Below are 16,404 nucleotides of genomic sequence, written 5' to 3'. Positions count from 1 at the left end.
CCTTCCCTTCCCTTCCCTTCCCTTCCCTTCCCTTCCCTTCCCTTCCCTTCCCTTCCCTTCCCTTCCCTTCCCTTCCCTTCCCTTCCCTTCCCTTCTGTAAGGTTTAAATTAATGTCCAATACTTCAAGTCTTATATTTTATAAAGTTTATTATCTGACAAAATAGAGTCACATGACTAAGTTTTTCTACCTGCTCAAAACCTTGTTGTAACCCTTTTTGAGACTGTTGGGATCTTGGCAGTTTTTTAGCCTCCATCTTGCTTGGTACTTATGTCACTGTATGCCATTATTAGGAAAGGGACAGAGGGGAAATGGGGCAATGATCAACAATCTGCCTTCCCTAAATCCAAGGTACTGGTGGCACAAATGGGTGCCCTAAATGCCACGGACTCCAGTCTCCCAAACAAATTCAATGGTGCTACACCTAATGAGGGATCTGGTTGGGCCAGTGGCAGCACCCCCAACCTAGGGGACTGACAGCCCCTTGGGTTCTAGTTCCCCATAAAGAGGCACATTGCCAATAGTTTGATAAAGCCTATTTGCTCCATGGCACGAACCCCAAATCCTGACTAACTGGCACTCTTACTTAGTGAAAGGACTCTCTCTGCCCAATAATTTAATGCTTTTAATTAATCAGTTAATTAAAATTAATCCCTTTAGTGCTGAATGGTTACTCATCAGGCTCTTTTTGCACCTTGAAGGTTCAGTTTGTCGATTTAGGAATTGCAGATTGCTATGGAATCGGCTCCCATCGGGGACACGAGAACCAGGACCTAGCTTGGGTGTGCTATCATGCTAACACGGTGTGCTAACAAGGCTATCACGGCTGGCTCTGCGAGGCTCTGTCTGTCCATGGATATGGAGGAGCATCTCGGAGAGGCGAACCACTGAGAGGCAATGACTCCTGGAACCTAGAAATTTTCCTTAATGAAACTAAAACCATGCAATGTGTTTGGACAAATGTTCTTTCTCTGGGTCGTGAGTGTGGTTATACCGTCAGTGTGTTACGTGCTTAGAATTTATGACTATTATAGGAACCAGAGCTGGTAGTTCCCATTACCTCCCCCTCAATGCATCATAGAAGAGGTGAGCATGAAGCTTTTCCAGGCTGACCGTGAAGGGCTGGATGGTGGGTTAAGTAGTTCTTGGTTATAGGTAGAATTGATGTAGATTAAAAGGAACATGGCTGCTGTTAGGGGATCTATCCCAGCCAGATCAGAAATGAGACACAGTAAGCTATTGATCATGGTCGAACATTCACACTCTGCTACTTCGGCCACATCCTGAATGTCTTAGCAGTTTCTGTAAAAAACCCCCAAAGCCACACAAAAAGCCTTAAGAACAAAGTCATATGATAGACATATCCCCCGATGCTCGCTGTCCATGGCAAGGTGCTATCGCAGGGGTTTCTGTTCATCAGTTCCTGCATAAAGCTTGGACTAGTCCTTCCAGCTTTGTGGGTCTTTCCTCAGAATCTCTGCATGAGAAGCAGAAGCAGGCACTCTGGGGTCCCACCTGACTCACAAAAGTCAGTATTTCGCTTGCTCCCAGGCTTGAAATCTTCAAGGGAAGGAGGTGATCTCTCCTTATTTTCTGGGTTTCACACTCACAGAATAGCAACAGGTCAATATTGTAAGAGACCACAGAGACCATCTTTTCTAGCTGCCTGAGAATCTTCTCCATGCCCCACATAACCAATTCCCTTAGTGCCTTTGTTCTCTATTTCTATTCACTTGACCAGTCCAAAGAGCATTGTCTTTAAGAGAGAAAACAGACTTAAAATAAGAATTCAGGGCATCCAGGTAGTTCAGGGGATAGAGCACCAGATCTAAAGTTGGGAGGACCTGGGTTCAAATTTGGCCTCAGATATTTCCTAATTGTGTGGCCCTGGGTAAGTCACTGAACCCCAATTGCCTAAATCTTCTGCCTGGGAACCCAATACTTGCATTGTTTCTGACAGAAGGTAAGAATTAAAAAAAAAAAAAAAGAATTGAGTGGATTTCTCTTCTTTCATTTATCCATCCCTATCCTCAGGCCCACTTCAAGAAGTTCTCCTGTCCCTTCTTTAATTCTCAGCATAGGGAGGCAGCTAGGTGGCTCAGTGGAGAGCCAGGCCTAGAGATGGGAGGTCCTGGGTTCAAATTTGACCTCAGATACTTCCTAGCTGTGTGACCCTGGGAAAGTCCCTTAACCCCCATTGTCTAGCCCTTACCCCTCTTCTGCCTTGGAACCAATACACAGAATTGATTCTGAGACAGAAGGCGAAGAGTTTTTTAAAAATTCTCAGCATAGATTTATTTAATCTTTCTTGTAATTAAAGAGGAAATAGCAATTTGTCGTTGTAATAAATGTTTCTATGACTTCAGCTCATCCATGCAATTTCCTTGAGGAACCTCAGCGTTCATCCTTGTGGACTACAACAGAGTACAGTGTTTGGAGGGTTCTTTGCCTTTCTTTCGTATCCTAGCCCTAGAGCAGGGCTGGACCATTTTGCTGTTCAGTTCTATCAGCCACATCTGACTCTTCGTGATCTCTTTTGACGTTTTCCTGGCAAAGATACTGGAATACTTTGCGATTTCTTGAATAAATGCTTCCTGAATGAAATCAAGAAGACGTGGATGGGTTCTGCTCCTGCCTCTGAGTCTTCAGAGTTGTCTGACTATTCGTTTATTTATGGTTTTATTTGGGGATCTTATTTTCATATGAATATTCTCTTGCAACAATGACTCATCTGGAAGTATGTTTTGCATGGTAACACATGTATAATCCAGATCAAATTGTTTCCCATCTCTGAGAGGAAGAAGGGAAGGGAGGTAGGGAGACCATTTGGATCTGTGAAAAATGGTCATTACATGTAATCAGGAAAATAAAATATCTTTGAATAAAGAAAAAAAAAGACACAAAACAAAAAGAGTGGAGTGACCAAGGACAAGTCATTTAACTCTCATTTTCCCACCTGGAAAATGAAAATAGTAATAAATTTCCTCTCAGTTTCATTGTGAGGCTTAAAGGAGACAATAAATGCAGGATGCTCTAGGAAAATTACAGAGCTACGCAAAGAAATCTCAGTTGTCACTCTTGTTCTCCTTCATGTGCCCTTGCTTCCAACTCTGAGAATTAATTATATTAATTCCTATATATTAGGGAGAAAGACTGTGTATTCCTGTATCTGGGATCTGGATCAGAGATACCAGCCAGTCAGCAGCTTTTTGTATTTTCTTTGTCTTTTGGCAATTTCTTTGTCCTTGGGAATCCCAAGGAATGTCTTTCTTTTGAACAGAATTTGGTTAATAGATGAAGAGGACGAGGTTCTTCTCCTGTGTATGTGATTCCCATGATTTAGGAATGGGGAGGGGTGGATAAGTTGACCAACCACCTCTTAATTAGCTATTCACCAATTAAAGAAGCCTTGGAATGCTCAAAGGAGAGGCTGAATAATGAGCTCCTAAAAATCTATTTATTAAGCTGCCTGACCCAGCTCAGATCAACCCTGGTCCAAGAGAGCCATGAAGACCTCTGTCACCTTCTCAGTCCTGATGCTGGCTTAACCAATAAGCCTGATACAGTCAAGAAACATACCTGAGGGGGCAGCTGGGTAGCTCAGTGGATTGAGAGCCAGGCCTATAGACAGGAGGTCTTGGGTTCAAATCTGGCCTCAGACACTTCCCAGTTGTGTGACCCTGGGCAAGTCACTTGACCCCCATTGCCCATCCTTACCACTCTTCCACCTAGGAGCCAATACACAGAAGTTAAGGGTTAAAAAAAAACAAACAAAAAAAGAAAAAAAAAGAAACATACCTGAGATCAGTCTCATGAGATCATTTTAATCATAATGCAACTCTATCTGTGTCCCTTCAGAATCTTAGCTGGATGGTAAATTCCTGCACCACATAGATCATTCCTTTAGAAAACTCTCCCTTTTCTACCGTATAAAAGCTATTTCTTTCTGTATTTTCAGGACTGAATATGTGAGAGTTTTCCCTTTCCTGGACTGACTTCCCTTCTTGAATTTGAGATCATGAAATTCTACCTGCCTCATGAATTTGCTTTCTACGTATTTTGTGTGCTTGTCACACCATGTCCCATTTTCTTCTTCTGAAATGTCTACTTCTTTTCAGGTTTCCATCATTTCTACATGATCCACCAGTTCCTTCTTATTGGCTAAAATAGGATTTAAGGTGAATACTTCCTTTATTATTATTTTTTAAACCCTTGGACCTTCCATCTCAGAAATAACACCGTGCATTGGTTCCAAGGCAGAAGAACAGTAGGGCTAGGTAATAGGGGTTAAGTGACTTGACCAGGGTCATGACTAGGAAGTGTCTGAGGCCATATTTGAACCTGGGACCTCCTGCCTCTAAGCCTGGCTCTCAATCCACTGAGCGATCCAGCTGCCCCTTCCTTTACCTTTTAAAGATAAAATTATTGAGGCAAATCATTAATTAAGACAAACAGGATGGAATTGATATTATTCCTTTTGGTGGCCAAGAGATCACTGGTGACCTTGGAAAGAAGTCTCTAGAGAGTGTCAAGAGACAGATTACATGGCTAAGAACTCTCTCACAATGGCCCACCAGGAAAGCTAGCAGGGGTTCAAATTATTCTGTGGTTCCACATCCACAAGAAATCATACCTCATGAGCCCCAAGTGATGTGTTTCCTTTTACTCACTTGCCAGAAGGTAAGATGAATTCAAACTAAAAACACTGAATGTAATAGCATAGTCAGAGAGTTCCATTTGAAATTCTGCCCTCCACATAAACACCCTGCCACCCCGAACCAAAGTGTGCTCTCCCACAAATATCCCCATCATTGCTGGGAAGAATAGTTGTGCAGAGTAATTGTCGAGGTGGGGCACATGCACAGGAGACAAGCATGGAGTGGTGACTCAGTAGATCTACTAATATTTTCCAGTGCTGTCATCAGATTGTTAGTTTTTCCATTTGCCCATCCCCTTGAGTTTTATATATCTGCTTTCCTGAAGCAGGAGGAACACACTTCCACTTCTTTCATTTAATTGAGTTTTTCTGCTCACCCTCCCTCCCTCCCAGCAACATTAACAATATTATGAAAACAGAAGCCATATTGCTAATTAAAAAATACCAAAAATCATGATGATTTCAATGGAGTCAGAAAAAGCTTTTGACAAAATACAATACCCATTCCTGATAAAAAAACACTAGAAAGCATAGCAGGAAATAGAACTTACCTAAAATTACAACTAGAATATATTTCAATGGGAAGCTAGATGAATAGTGAGTAGAATACTATCCCTGGAGTCAGGAGCATCTAAATCTGAATCCAGCCTCTGACACATACTAATAGTATGACTCTGGGCAAGTCACTTCACCCTGGTTTGTCTCAGTTTCCTATAACTATAAAATGAACTATAAAACTATAAAATGAACAGGAGAAGGAAGTGGCAAACCACTTTAGTATCTTTGCCAAGAAAATCCCCAATTGAAAAACAACAAAATTCAATTTAAAATAAAAATAAATTTAATAATAATTAAAATTAAAAATAATTTAAAATTAAAATGAAAAATTAACTTAAAATTCCCCCTCCCCCAGCATTATCTGTACTGAAGAAAAGCTAGAAACTTTTTTTAAACCCTTCCCTTCCATCTTAGAATCAATACTGTGTAGTGGTTCCAAAGCAGAAGAGTGGTAAGGGCTAGGCAATGAGAGTTGAGTGACTTGCCCAGGGTCACACAGCTAGGAAGTATCTGAGGTCAGATTTGAACCCAGGACCTCTTGTCTCTAGGCCTGGCTCTCAGGCCACTGAGCCATCCAGCTGCCCCCTAGAAATTTTTCTAATAAGATCAATAGGAAAGCACAGATGTCTATTATCACCATTATTATTCAATATTGCACTAGAAATGCTAGCACAGTAATAGCAATTAGACAAAACAAATCAAAGCAATAAACAGAGGCAATGAGGACACAACACTATCACTGTATGTGGATGGTATGATGGTGTCTATGCAGAGAACTTTAGAGTCAACGAAAAGTAAGAGAAATTCCATTTAAGATATCAATAGGCAATGACTGGCTAAGTTGACAAAAAGAAAGAAGGCAAAAGCTGGAGGGATTATGGGAAAATAGATACTTTAATGGAGTATTGGTGGAATTGTCAACTGGTCCAACCATCCTGGAAAGCAATCTAGAACTATGCCCCCAAAGCTAATAGCTTTAATAGCTTTTACATACCCTTCGACCCAGAAATTCCACCCCTAAATCTGTTGACTCTGTTCCCCTCCCCACCAGTCTAATACTTGGATACATCAAGGCCTTACCTTTCTAAAAGAATAGCAGAAAATGGCAGGCAAGGTGGGAAGGACATCTTTGCATATTGAGCTAAAAGATTGATGGCTGAGAATACTCTTCCCTCTGTAAGGATGATCTAGCACCCCAGCCAAAGACTTCCACTGAGCCACAACCTAGAAGCCCAGAAAAGCTCTACAACTCCTCATTTCCAGTGAGGGCATGGCTAGCAGTGACCAGAAGGGACTCCAGTTCTGCTGAGGAGCAGCCATTGAAAGACCAGCAGGGAGCAGCGTCCAACATAGACTGGATGTTTGGTAGAGACCTCACAGCATTTGAGATCAACAAGGATCAAAGGCCTTCTGAGGCTCCAGGTCTGCCTAAACTACTTGCCCCTCAAGACTGGTGAGGGGCAGCGAAATGATCTCACAAGAAGACACTGGCTGCCCCAAAGCAGTGGAGACATGAATCACCCTTCCATTCTTGCCCTGGCCTCAAATGCTTCCTACACGTGCATCTCTGTGCCTATATTCCTTATTTGAGCACATGCTACAACAGATGGTATATCTATACACACCTGGGGGTTGGGATATGGTAGATATAGTTATATGATATGTAGGAATATAGATATATGGTATATCTAAGTCTCTCTCCCTTCCATACACTCTCTTTTTCTCTCTCCCTCTCTCTCTCTCTTCCTCTGTCTCTCTCTTTCCCTCTGTCTCTCTCTGTCTCTCTCTGTCTCTCTGTCTCTCTCTCTCTCTCTCTCTCTCTCTCTCTTCCTCTGTCTCTCTTTCCCTCTGTCTCTCTTTCCCTCTGTCTCTCTCTGTCTCTCTCTGTCTCTCTCTGTCTCTGTCTCTCTCTCTCTTCCTCTGTCTCTCTCTTTCCCTCTGTCTCTCTGTCTCTCTGTATCTGTCTCTCTCTCTCTCTCTGTCTCTCTCTCTCTCTCTCTCTCTCTCTCTGTCTCTCTCTCTCTCTCTCTCTCTCTCCCTCTCCCTCTCTCTCCCTCTTTCTGTCTCAGTCTCGGTCTCTCTCTGTACAGGACTATGGACCAAAGGCTACTGGGGGAAGGTTTTATTATTACTAATTAAATTCTTTTGCTTTGAATTAATTGTGTCCTCTGGCTAACTAGAAAAGTAAATGCATGGGTTGGGGCTCAGGACTCAGGGTTTTGAGTTGAGTAGGAACCATGAAATTTCTTAAATCTAATGTAGCCTTGTCAGAGGAATTTGCTTTGCAAGTTGGGGGTCCCTTCCCAGGGGCCACAATGGCAAAGGGACAAAGAGAGATGGGAAGGTAGCTTGAAGAGGTTGAAGGGTTTTTTAAGTGGATTTGGGGGAGAACATAACAGACTCCATCTTGTCCTATATTTGCTATGTTTCTTTTTCTGTGGGATATTTCTTTGACACATGCTGTCTCCTTTAATACCCTCTTTCCCTACACTACAAAAGAACTTGGGAGACTTCCATAGTTCTGGGAAGTTACCCTCTTCTCTTTGTTATCTAATGAGCATGAATAGGCTCTTAACAAATGGTATCCGACTTCACTGATAAAGATACTCTTTTCTTTGGTCCAGTATAAATGGCTGTGCTAACAAGCATATAATCTTTATCACAATTTAAAAATCTTTTGTGTTGTTTAATAAGTATGTTTTCCTTTTATGACTGGATCTACTCTTAACTAAAACTGCTTCATAAGAAACACATCTCTTTTATTTTTCTGGGTCTGGTAGCTGGAGGCAAAAGAATATATCAATCCATTGTTTATTTTATACATACATATATATGGCATCTGTGGAATGCTGGAATGTGGATTGCCCATCACCTACTGACAGTATATAACACATTGTGGAGTGAGAAAACTCCCGTTTCTCTGTCTGTGTCCTGCGTAGTAAGAACCCTGAACATTCTTGTAACAAGGCAAATAGATAGCTTTTTAAGGCTCAGAGAGGACTTGAACTTATTGGTACTATAAGTTCCTAAAGGGGTAACTGGAAAAGGAGAGAAGGAAAATAAAAGCAGAAGTGATGAGGAATAGACTAAAATCTTAGAATTAGGTAAAGGGGCTGGGGATGAATGGTAGAGATCAGTGATGGAGAACCTATGGCATGGGTGCCAAAGATGACACACAGAGAGCTCTCTGTGGGCACGTGGCCACCCTCCCCTGCCAGAGTTCATTACTAGAAAGGCAGAGGGACTTGGGCAGAGCTGCTCCCTTCCCACTCTCCACTGTGCCTGACAACATTTTTCATATCACCCACTCCTCTGCCCAATGAGAGCACATGGGGGATAAAATGGGTGGCTCACAGGCGGCAGAGCTGGAGGGGAGCAGAGTACTTGGGCTATACCCCTCCTCCTCTCTACACTCACTGAAGTCATTCCTCACTTCACCTGCCCCTTCAACCAGCAGCCCAATGGCATCAATTTCTCTCTCCCCTGTGTGGGGTAAGAGGGGAAGTGTAGAGTAAGCCTGCACTCAGTCTTGGGGTGGGGCCTGGCACTAAATCTCTAAAAGGTTCACAATCACTGGTATAGATGGAGAGCTTTGGTTGGGCAAAAATAATGGAGGAACCATTTAATTCTCTGAGACAGGAAGGTAGAAAGGATTGAAATGTTGTGGGGAGTAGGGAAAATTAGGAAGCTCATCCAATATCCACTGCCTCAATTGGCTGACTATTGGGTCAGAGAAGAGGAAGAGGAGGAGAAGGGGGTTTGGGTCCAGGAATTCTAATACTCATGATTCTGCTATTAAAAGATAAATTGAGGGGGCATCTAGGTGGCTCAGTGGATAAAGAGTCAGGCCCAGAGACAGGAGGTCCTGGGTTCAAATCTGGCCTCAGATACTTTCTAATTATGTGACCGGGGGCAAGTTACTTAACCTCTATTGCTTAGTCTTTAATATTCTTCTGCCTTAGAACCAATACAAAGTATTGATTTGAAGAAAGAAGGTAAGGGTTAAAAAAAATGGACTCAGTGACCCATTGTGTTCTCATCTCCGCTGGTTAATTCAGTGTTGGGAGGAGAAGGGTCATTTACTCTGACACAAAGGCAAGTCACATGGCCACCTATGTGGGAAGTATCATGTAATCCTATTTGTGAAAGGTTGGGAAGTTGGGGAGGATCTGAGCTGCATGGGTTACCTCTTTGCTGATGGGAATGTAGCAAAATTTGTCTATCTCAACCCCCAAATTCTGTTATAAAAAGCTGATCCTCCCTGACATCTGGACTGATCTCCAGCAAAATCAGTTCATTAACATGTTGCTACCTTGATGTATAACTTCAATTTTTTTTCAGTTACATGAAGAAACAATTTTTAACAATTGTTTTCTGACATTTTAGGATTCAGATTCTCTCCCTCCCTCCCTTCCTCTCTCTCCTCTACCTTTCCTGAGGCAATAAATAATCTGATAGAGGTTATACCAGTGTGGTTATGCAATATACATATACATATATATACATATATATATACATATATATAGTTCCATATTCCCTATGCTGTGATAGAAGACACATATCACATATATTAAAAAAAAAAAACAAACCCTTGACATTTTAAATAAACTTCTTTAGCTAAAAACCAAAACACAAACCCCTTACCTTCTGTGTTAGAATTGATACCAAGTATTGATTCTTACACAGAAGAGGGGAAAGGGCTAGGCAATATGGGTTAAATGACTTGCCCAGGGTCATGCAGTTAGGAAGTGTATGAGGCCAGATTTGAGCCCAGGTCCTCCCGATTCCAGGCCTGGCTCTATCCACCGAGCCATGTAGCTTAGCTAGCTGCCCCTCCTTTAATTTCTTATCCTAAGTTTTACCTAATCAATTAGGGTAAAAGTACCCAAAAAAGAAATATATTTTTTTCAACACCAATAAGGGGGGAAGTGAGGATCTAAAGAATCAGGATATTCCAGTGTTCCTTTCCGGAGTGTGTTGTGTGCAATGGCAAGTCCTTCCCACTGATCTCCATCTTCTCAAAACTGATTTTTCTTCAAGGGTCAATCTCAGATACCACTTCCTCTGTGAAGGTTTCCTAGATCCACCTAGACTCTAATTGCCCCATCCTTTGTCAAATTATCTCTTATTGAGTTATCCCTTGAAAGAACTGAAGACCCTTGAAGGCAGGGATGCTTCTTCAGTGCCTTCCAAAGTGTTTTACTCAGAAGATACAGCCTTGACAAACATCAACAGAAAGGAACAGATCTTCTCTTTGGCATTTAAAGCCCTTTCTAGGCTTAAAACAAGCTTCTCTTGTCAAATTCTGGTCCAAACTGGACTTCTAGCTGTTTTCGGAACCCAATAATCCAATTTCCTTCTGGATTGCGTGTAATGACTGTCCTCTGTGCCTGGAATACTCATTTCTTTTCCAAATCTCTAGCTTCCTTCTCAGTTCCGGAACCTGACCGCCTCCTACATTTGGCCTTTCCTGCTGTACACCCTACTTGCCGCGCCTTCACTTTGTATATATTTTGTTGTGGGTCAGCAGGTATTTATTTAACTTCTTCTAGGAATCAGGCTCGGTGCTAAGAGCTACGGATCTAAAGAAAGGCAAACAACAGAGTCCCTGCTCTCACAGAGTTAGAGTCCACGGGGTCCTTATTTGTGGCCCCCCGGCCCTTGGAACGTAAGCATTTTGAGGGGAGGATTCCATAGGAATTCTTGCAAGTCCATCCTTTAATACCGCGGAGAACAAAAACCAACGGTGATGTCGATTGGTTGATGTTGATTTATTGACCACGTGGATTGGTTGACGACGTTGATTGGTTGATCCATGAAAGCCTGCTGAGGATCTCGGGACCTCCTCCGCCTCCCACGTGCCTGCGGAAGGTTTCGAGGCTAGCCCTCTCCTTCGGGGCTGGAGGTGAACAACTGGGGAGGAAACCTGTTTTCCAGGATGGAGAACTGTCAGGAGAAGGCGGAGTCGGGAGGGTGAGCGCCCCTGAGCTGAGACAAAGCCCAGAAAGATGGAGTCCTGGAGACTCCGGAGGGAAGAGGGTCAGAGATCGGCAGAACCCGACCGACCCACAGAGGCCGCGAGGGACAGTAGAGACAGGCTTGGAGGGGGTTGGGGTGTGGTATGGAGACCTGAGCCCTGGGCTGGGAGTCCTGGGACCTGGGTTCCAGGCCTGCTCTGGCCTCAACTCCTTTAGGGAACTTAGCTCAGCCAATCTATATGCATTTATTAAGCACCTACTGTGTGCCTAGCACCAAACTAACCGGTATTGAGGATATTCATACAAAGAATGAAACCTCCCCTACGAACAACAAGTCTGTCAGTTCCTTCTCTCTTCCTTTGTAGAATGGGGGGGAAGAAGAGGTGTGCTGATTAAATTGAATGCTATTTAAGGACCCTTCCAGTGCTAACATTCCGCCTTCTGTGTTTTAAGACTGTGCTTCCCGAGGTCGCTAGTTGGCTCTGTGGATGGAGAGTCAGGCCTAGAGAGGGTAGGTCTTGGGTTTGAATGTGGCCTCAGACACTTCCTAGCTGTGTGACCCTGGACAAGTCACTTAACCTCCATTGCCGACCCCTTAGTGCTCTTCTGCCTTAGAATCAATACACCGAATTGATCTTAAGATGGAAGCTAAGGGTTTTTTTTTTAAACCCTTGTACTTCCGGTGTATTGTCTCATAGGTGGAAGAGTGGTAAGGATGGGCCATGGGGGTCAAGTGACTTGCCCAGGGTCACACAGCTGGGAAGTGTCTGAGGCCGGATTTGAACCCAGGACTTCCCATCTCTAGGCCTGACTCTCACTCCACTGAGCTACCCAGCTGCCCCCCTAAGGGTTTTTTTTTTAAAGGAAAGACTATGGATCCTGAGGGTCTGAAAGGCCAAAACTATTTCCATAGTAGTAAGAAGTCTCTATTTCTAACGTGGTAAACATCAATAGCTGTGACACAGGCCAATGAAAGCTCTTTGGAGGCTGCAGAGTAATTTTTAAGAGTGAAAAGGATTCTGAGGCCAAAGGACCAAGACGTGCCCATGGAAGGTCCTTCCCAGCTCCGACGTGCTCTGTTCTAGGAAGCCCACGTGGGGATGGAGAGGGACTAAGGCCCGGCACAGGGAAGGGGGCTATGATGGCTCCCTCCCTCACCAGGCCATATTCTGACCTGCTGTTGTCTCTTGTTGCAGGAGTGGCATCTCTGAGCCCCAGAAGTCACCAGCCTCCATCCCTGTCCCCCAGACCATGGCCCTGAGCCAGATGGCACCCGGGCCAGTGATGGCATTGGGACCGGCGCTGCCCCAGCTCCCTGAGGGTCCGGCGGCTGTCACCATCCCCATCCGACTAGACGCCCTGTCCTACCTTCTCCACAGTGCCCTGCTTGGGGCCTACAGCCTTAGGTCTGCCCCAGCCCTCTGTCCTTACCACCCTAACCCTTGCTGCGGCCGGCCACAGGATCAGCCGCTGGCCCAGGAGCCCCCACAGCAGCCCTGGGCCCGAAGCTGGAGCCAAAGGGATGCCCTTTGGCCAGGGGAGGGGGGGCCCAAGGGCAGAAGGGGCCCTGAATCCCCTGTGGGCCCCGCTAAGCAGAGCTGGAGGGGGCGCCCTTCGCCCCTCCGACCTACGAGGGACCAGGGCAGCGAGTGCCAGCGCCGAAGATCCCGGACCCCTCTGCCCCAGCCTAGGGAGGACCGAGACAGCAAGTACCAGCCTCGAGGAACCTCTGCTCCCTTTGCCAGCCTACCAGAGGAGTGGGAGCAGGAATACCAACCCTGCCGGCCGCTGGCCCTGCCGCCACAGCCCAGGGAGGACTGTGAGAACAAGTACCTCCGTCCAAGAGCCCCAGCTGCCACCCCCACCACCCCCTCCGATGAGGACTGGGAGACCGACTACCAGGAATCCGAGAGCCCTGCCCCCCCGGGCCCCCAAGAGGCTCCCTTGGTCTGCTCTGATCCTAGGAGGGAGAAGAGCCCAGAAGCTCAGGCCCTCCAACCCCCGGGCGACGCCGCCTCTCCAGCATCTGGCCAGCCTTGATGGCTTTGTAGGTGGGCTGAGAAGGCTGAGGGAGATGCTCTCCTCCGGAAGCCCAGGTGTAGGGCAGACCCTGGACGTCCCCATCCCCACCGCAGCTCCCAAACCCATCCCCATCTCCATCCCTGCTCCCACCCACACGGCCACGGCCGTATCATTGCCTTCATTTCTGTTCCCGGCCCCTGGCTGGAGGTCTCCTGCCCCCCACACGAGGGCCGATCCCCTTCCCCATTTGTCCAGCAGGTCTGGGCAGCTGGTGAAGGCGTCTTTGCCCCAAGTTTCCCCTAAACGTTTATGCTAATGGAGACCTGACCCTAGGCACCCCGACCCTTATTCTAGCCCCGATTCGGGGATCCAGACACCCCAATCCCTTAGTTCTTACTGCTCTAGAACCCCAAGCATTCTGGTGTGTCAGTGCATGAATAAAAATGTTCCGATTAGTCATTTCTGGGTTCTGGGTATCTGTTTCTTGGCGGCAGAGAGTTAACCAAGAAAGGGGAGTATTCTAAAACTGGGGGTCACAAATCAGCTGAGGGGGATCAAAGGAAGCGCAGGGGGAGCCCTGAGGAGCTGGGTGTGGGGACCTACCCTTCCCCCCAAATCAGTTGTCTCAGCAACTCCCATTTAGGGCCTGCTTCGCCAACTCAGCAACTCTGGGGACTAGAAGCTGCTGGTGCCTGGGTCTATTGTCCCGAGGGGTTAAGGGATTTGGGGGCACCCAGGGGAGGGCATTCAGGAAGGGCTGGGGCTGGGCTGGGGCTCAGTCTGCGCCAGGGGGACGTGATCATCGGAGGGTTCAGCACCAACTCTGCTACCAAGGTATGGAGTCGGGCAACATCCCCCATTCCAGGAGACCCCATCAGGGGCCCAACTAGCCTGAATTCCCAGCTCCCACTCCCTCAGGGACTCGTATCCCTGATCTCCCCTCCTGTGCCATGTTGGGGACCCGGGGCTCTGCCAAGATAACCCGCCCTCCAGACAGCAGAAGGCCGGGCACTCAGGCGTGTCTACCACCCCAGCTCCAACAGCCTAAGGATGTCGACATCCAACATTGCTGCCCTGGAGATCTGGGCGTCCTCCCTCTTTGGACCCCCAGAGACACCAGAGTGTTTAGCTCAGTTGCGTAGACACCCAAGAGACCTAGAACCAGCCCACGGCCTCCAGTGACCAGGGATCGGGCTGCCCCCGACCTCCGGCCCTGCCCTTGCCCCTCTAGGGACCCAAGTATGCTGGTTCCGTAACTCTGGCCTTCTCAAGGACTTAGGTAATTAGGCTCCCTGTCCCAGCCCTTTCCGGGACCCTCAGACGGCCAGCCCTGCCCCCCAGCCCCAACTCAAGTGTTGGGGAACCAGGCGTCTTGCTGTCCTTCCATTCTCACCTCTCTGAAGGACCCAGGTGTCCGGCACCTCTGCTCCTAAACTGTCAGGGACACAGACATCTGCCACCGGACCTTTGCCTCCCTCCAAGCCAAGCCTACAAGGACCCTGGCATTCTCGGGACATAAAATCTCTGAACAAGCCCCCGAGCCCCAGGCGGGCAGCCTCTGCCCTTGGGATGATCTGGGCCTCCAGCTCTTTTAAGCCCCAGGCATGAGGCCCCTCTTCCGTCCAGGGCTGGGGGTCCAGCCCCCCCTCCCTGCCCCCTTGCGTCCAGTCTCTGCAGCTACCTTGTCTCTCTTCCTCTCCTCTCTCCCTCCCTCCCTCCTGCCCCCCAGGACACCATGTACAGCTTCATGGGAGGGGGCCTCTTCTGTGCCTGGGTGGGGAACATCCTCCTGGTGGTCGCCACAGCCACGGATCACTGGATGCAGTACCGGCTGTCTGGGGCCTTCGCCCACCAGGGTCTTTGGCGCTACTGCCTCAGCAACAAATGTTACCTGCAGACCGAAAGTATCGGTAAGAGGGCGGGGGGTGGCGAGGTGGGGGTGGCCGCCTCTGGGACCCAGGCTGCCGGGACCGCGGCCATTTGGGCCTTGCTGGCTGGAGCCGGCCAGGCAGACACCCGGGAAGGCCAGAGAGGGTGGGCAGGTACTGGGTCTCCAGAGATTCTGAGACTGTCAGAGCGGGGAAGGTCCAAGAACAGGGACCGCCAAGGCTGGAAGGGCCCCTGGGAGAGGGAGCGCCAGAGCTGGGAGGACACTTAGAGATGACCGAGCCCAGCCTTTTCACCGGAAGCGATGCTTTTACATAAAGAACGTCAGCCTGGAGTCAAGAAAGCTACGAGTCCTGGCTCACACACTGGCCAGTTGGGCCACCTCCAAAAACTACTTCTGGACCACAATTTCTTCTAGTAAACTATTCCCATCACCTACTACCTTGAGAGACAACAGCTCTATAGACTTGAATTGTCTATTATTAACCCAGGATTAACCCCCAACCACCAAATCAACTTCCTCAGGCAAAGGTTTGATGGTGTCACTTCCTTGCTCAAGAAAATGCCATAGCTCCCTAGTGCCTCCAGAACATAAAGCAAATTTCTCTGTTTGCCATCTAAAATCCTCGGCTACCTGTGGCCAACCCATCTTCCCCAGTTAATTTCATATGACTACTCCACACACTTAACGTTACAGGAGAACTGAATGACTGGCTTCCTCCATCCAGGACATTCCATCTCTTAACTCTGCAGATTTGCACAGGCTACCCCCAATGCCTCAGGAACATGCCCTCCTTGTCTGTGGTTGTTGGCTCTGCCTTCCTTCAAGGCCCAGTTCTCCACAATGGAGCCTTTCCTGATACCGTATACCATGCCACCTCCACCCTGACCCTTAGCATCAAAGGGTAAAGTAGATAGAGTAATCCGCTTGGAGTCAGGAAGATGTGATTTCAGATTCAAACTCAGACACTTACTAGCTCTGTGACCCTGGGCAAGTCATTTAACTTGTCTACCTCAGTTTCCTCATTTATAAAACCACCTTCCAGTGTTGCAGTAATATAACATTTGAAAAACATACAGTGCAATGTCAGGCATGTAGTTGGAGCTTAATAAATTCTTGTCTTCCTCCCTCCCTCCTTCCTTTTCTTCCCTCCCTTCTTCCTTCCTTCCTCCCTCCTTTTCTTCTGTCCTTCCTCCTTTCTTCCCTTCCTTCCTTCCTTCCTCCCTTTTCCTTCCTTCCTTCCTCTTCCTTCCTTCCTTCCTTCCTTCCTCCCTCTTCCTTCCTTCCTTCCTTCCTTCCTCT

The 16,404-nt window shown here is 47.1% G+C and overlaps 3 protein-coding genes across 3 annotated transcripts in view; all 3 read left to right on the top strand.

Annotated features, from left to right (window-relative positions):
• LOC123240790 (transcription initiation factor TFIID subunit 1-like) overlaps window positions 1-811 on the top strand; it is a 50,420-nt gene extending 49,609 nt beyond the window's left edge. The window contains exon 24 of the mRNA XM_044668508.1: window positions 701-811. Within this exon, the coding sequence (XP_044524443.1) occupies window positions 701-811 (111 nt within the window). The remainder of the gene's footprint in view (window positions 1-700) is intronic.
• Window positions 812-11,152: 10,341 nt separating this feature from the next.
• C3H19orf84 (chromosome 3 C19orf84 homolog) lies at window positions 11,153-13,232 on the top strand. The gene is made up of 2 exons (XM_044667721.1): window positions 11,153-11,187; window positions 12,389-13,232. Exons 1-2 carry the CDS (start codon window positions 11,153-11,155, stop codon window positions 13,230-13,232), a joined length of 879 nt encoding a protein of 292 aa, XP_044523656.1.
• Window positions 13,233-14,949: 1,717 nt separating this feature from the next.
• The window catches only part of LIM2 (lens intrinsic membrane protein 2), a 4,871-nt gene continuing 3,416 nt past the window's right edge, over window positions 14,950-16,404 (top strand). Inside the window, exon 1 of the mRNA XM_044671037.1 lies at window positions 14,950-15,124. Within this exon, the coding sequence (XP_044526972.1) occupies window positions 14,950-15,124 (175 nt within the window). The remainder of the gene's footprint in view (window positions 15,125-16,404) is intronic.

Source organism: Gracilinanus agilis, chromosome 3 (assembly GCF_016433145.1).
Source record: "Gracilinanus agilis isolate LMUSP501 chromosome 3, AgileGrace, whole genome shotgun sequence".
Lineage (NCBI taxonomy): Eukaryota > Metazoa > Chordata > Mammalia > Didelphimorphia > Didelphidae > Gracilinanus > Gracilinanus agilis.
This window is presented reverse-complemented; position numbering and strand designations above follow the sequence as displayed.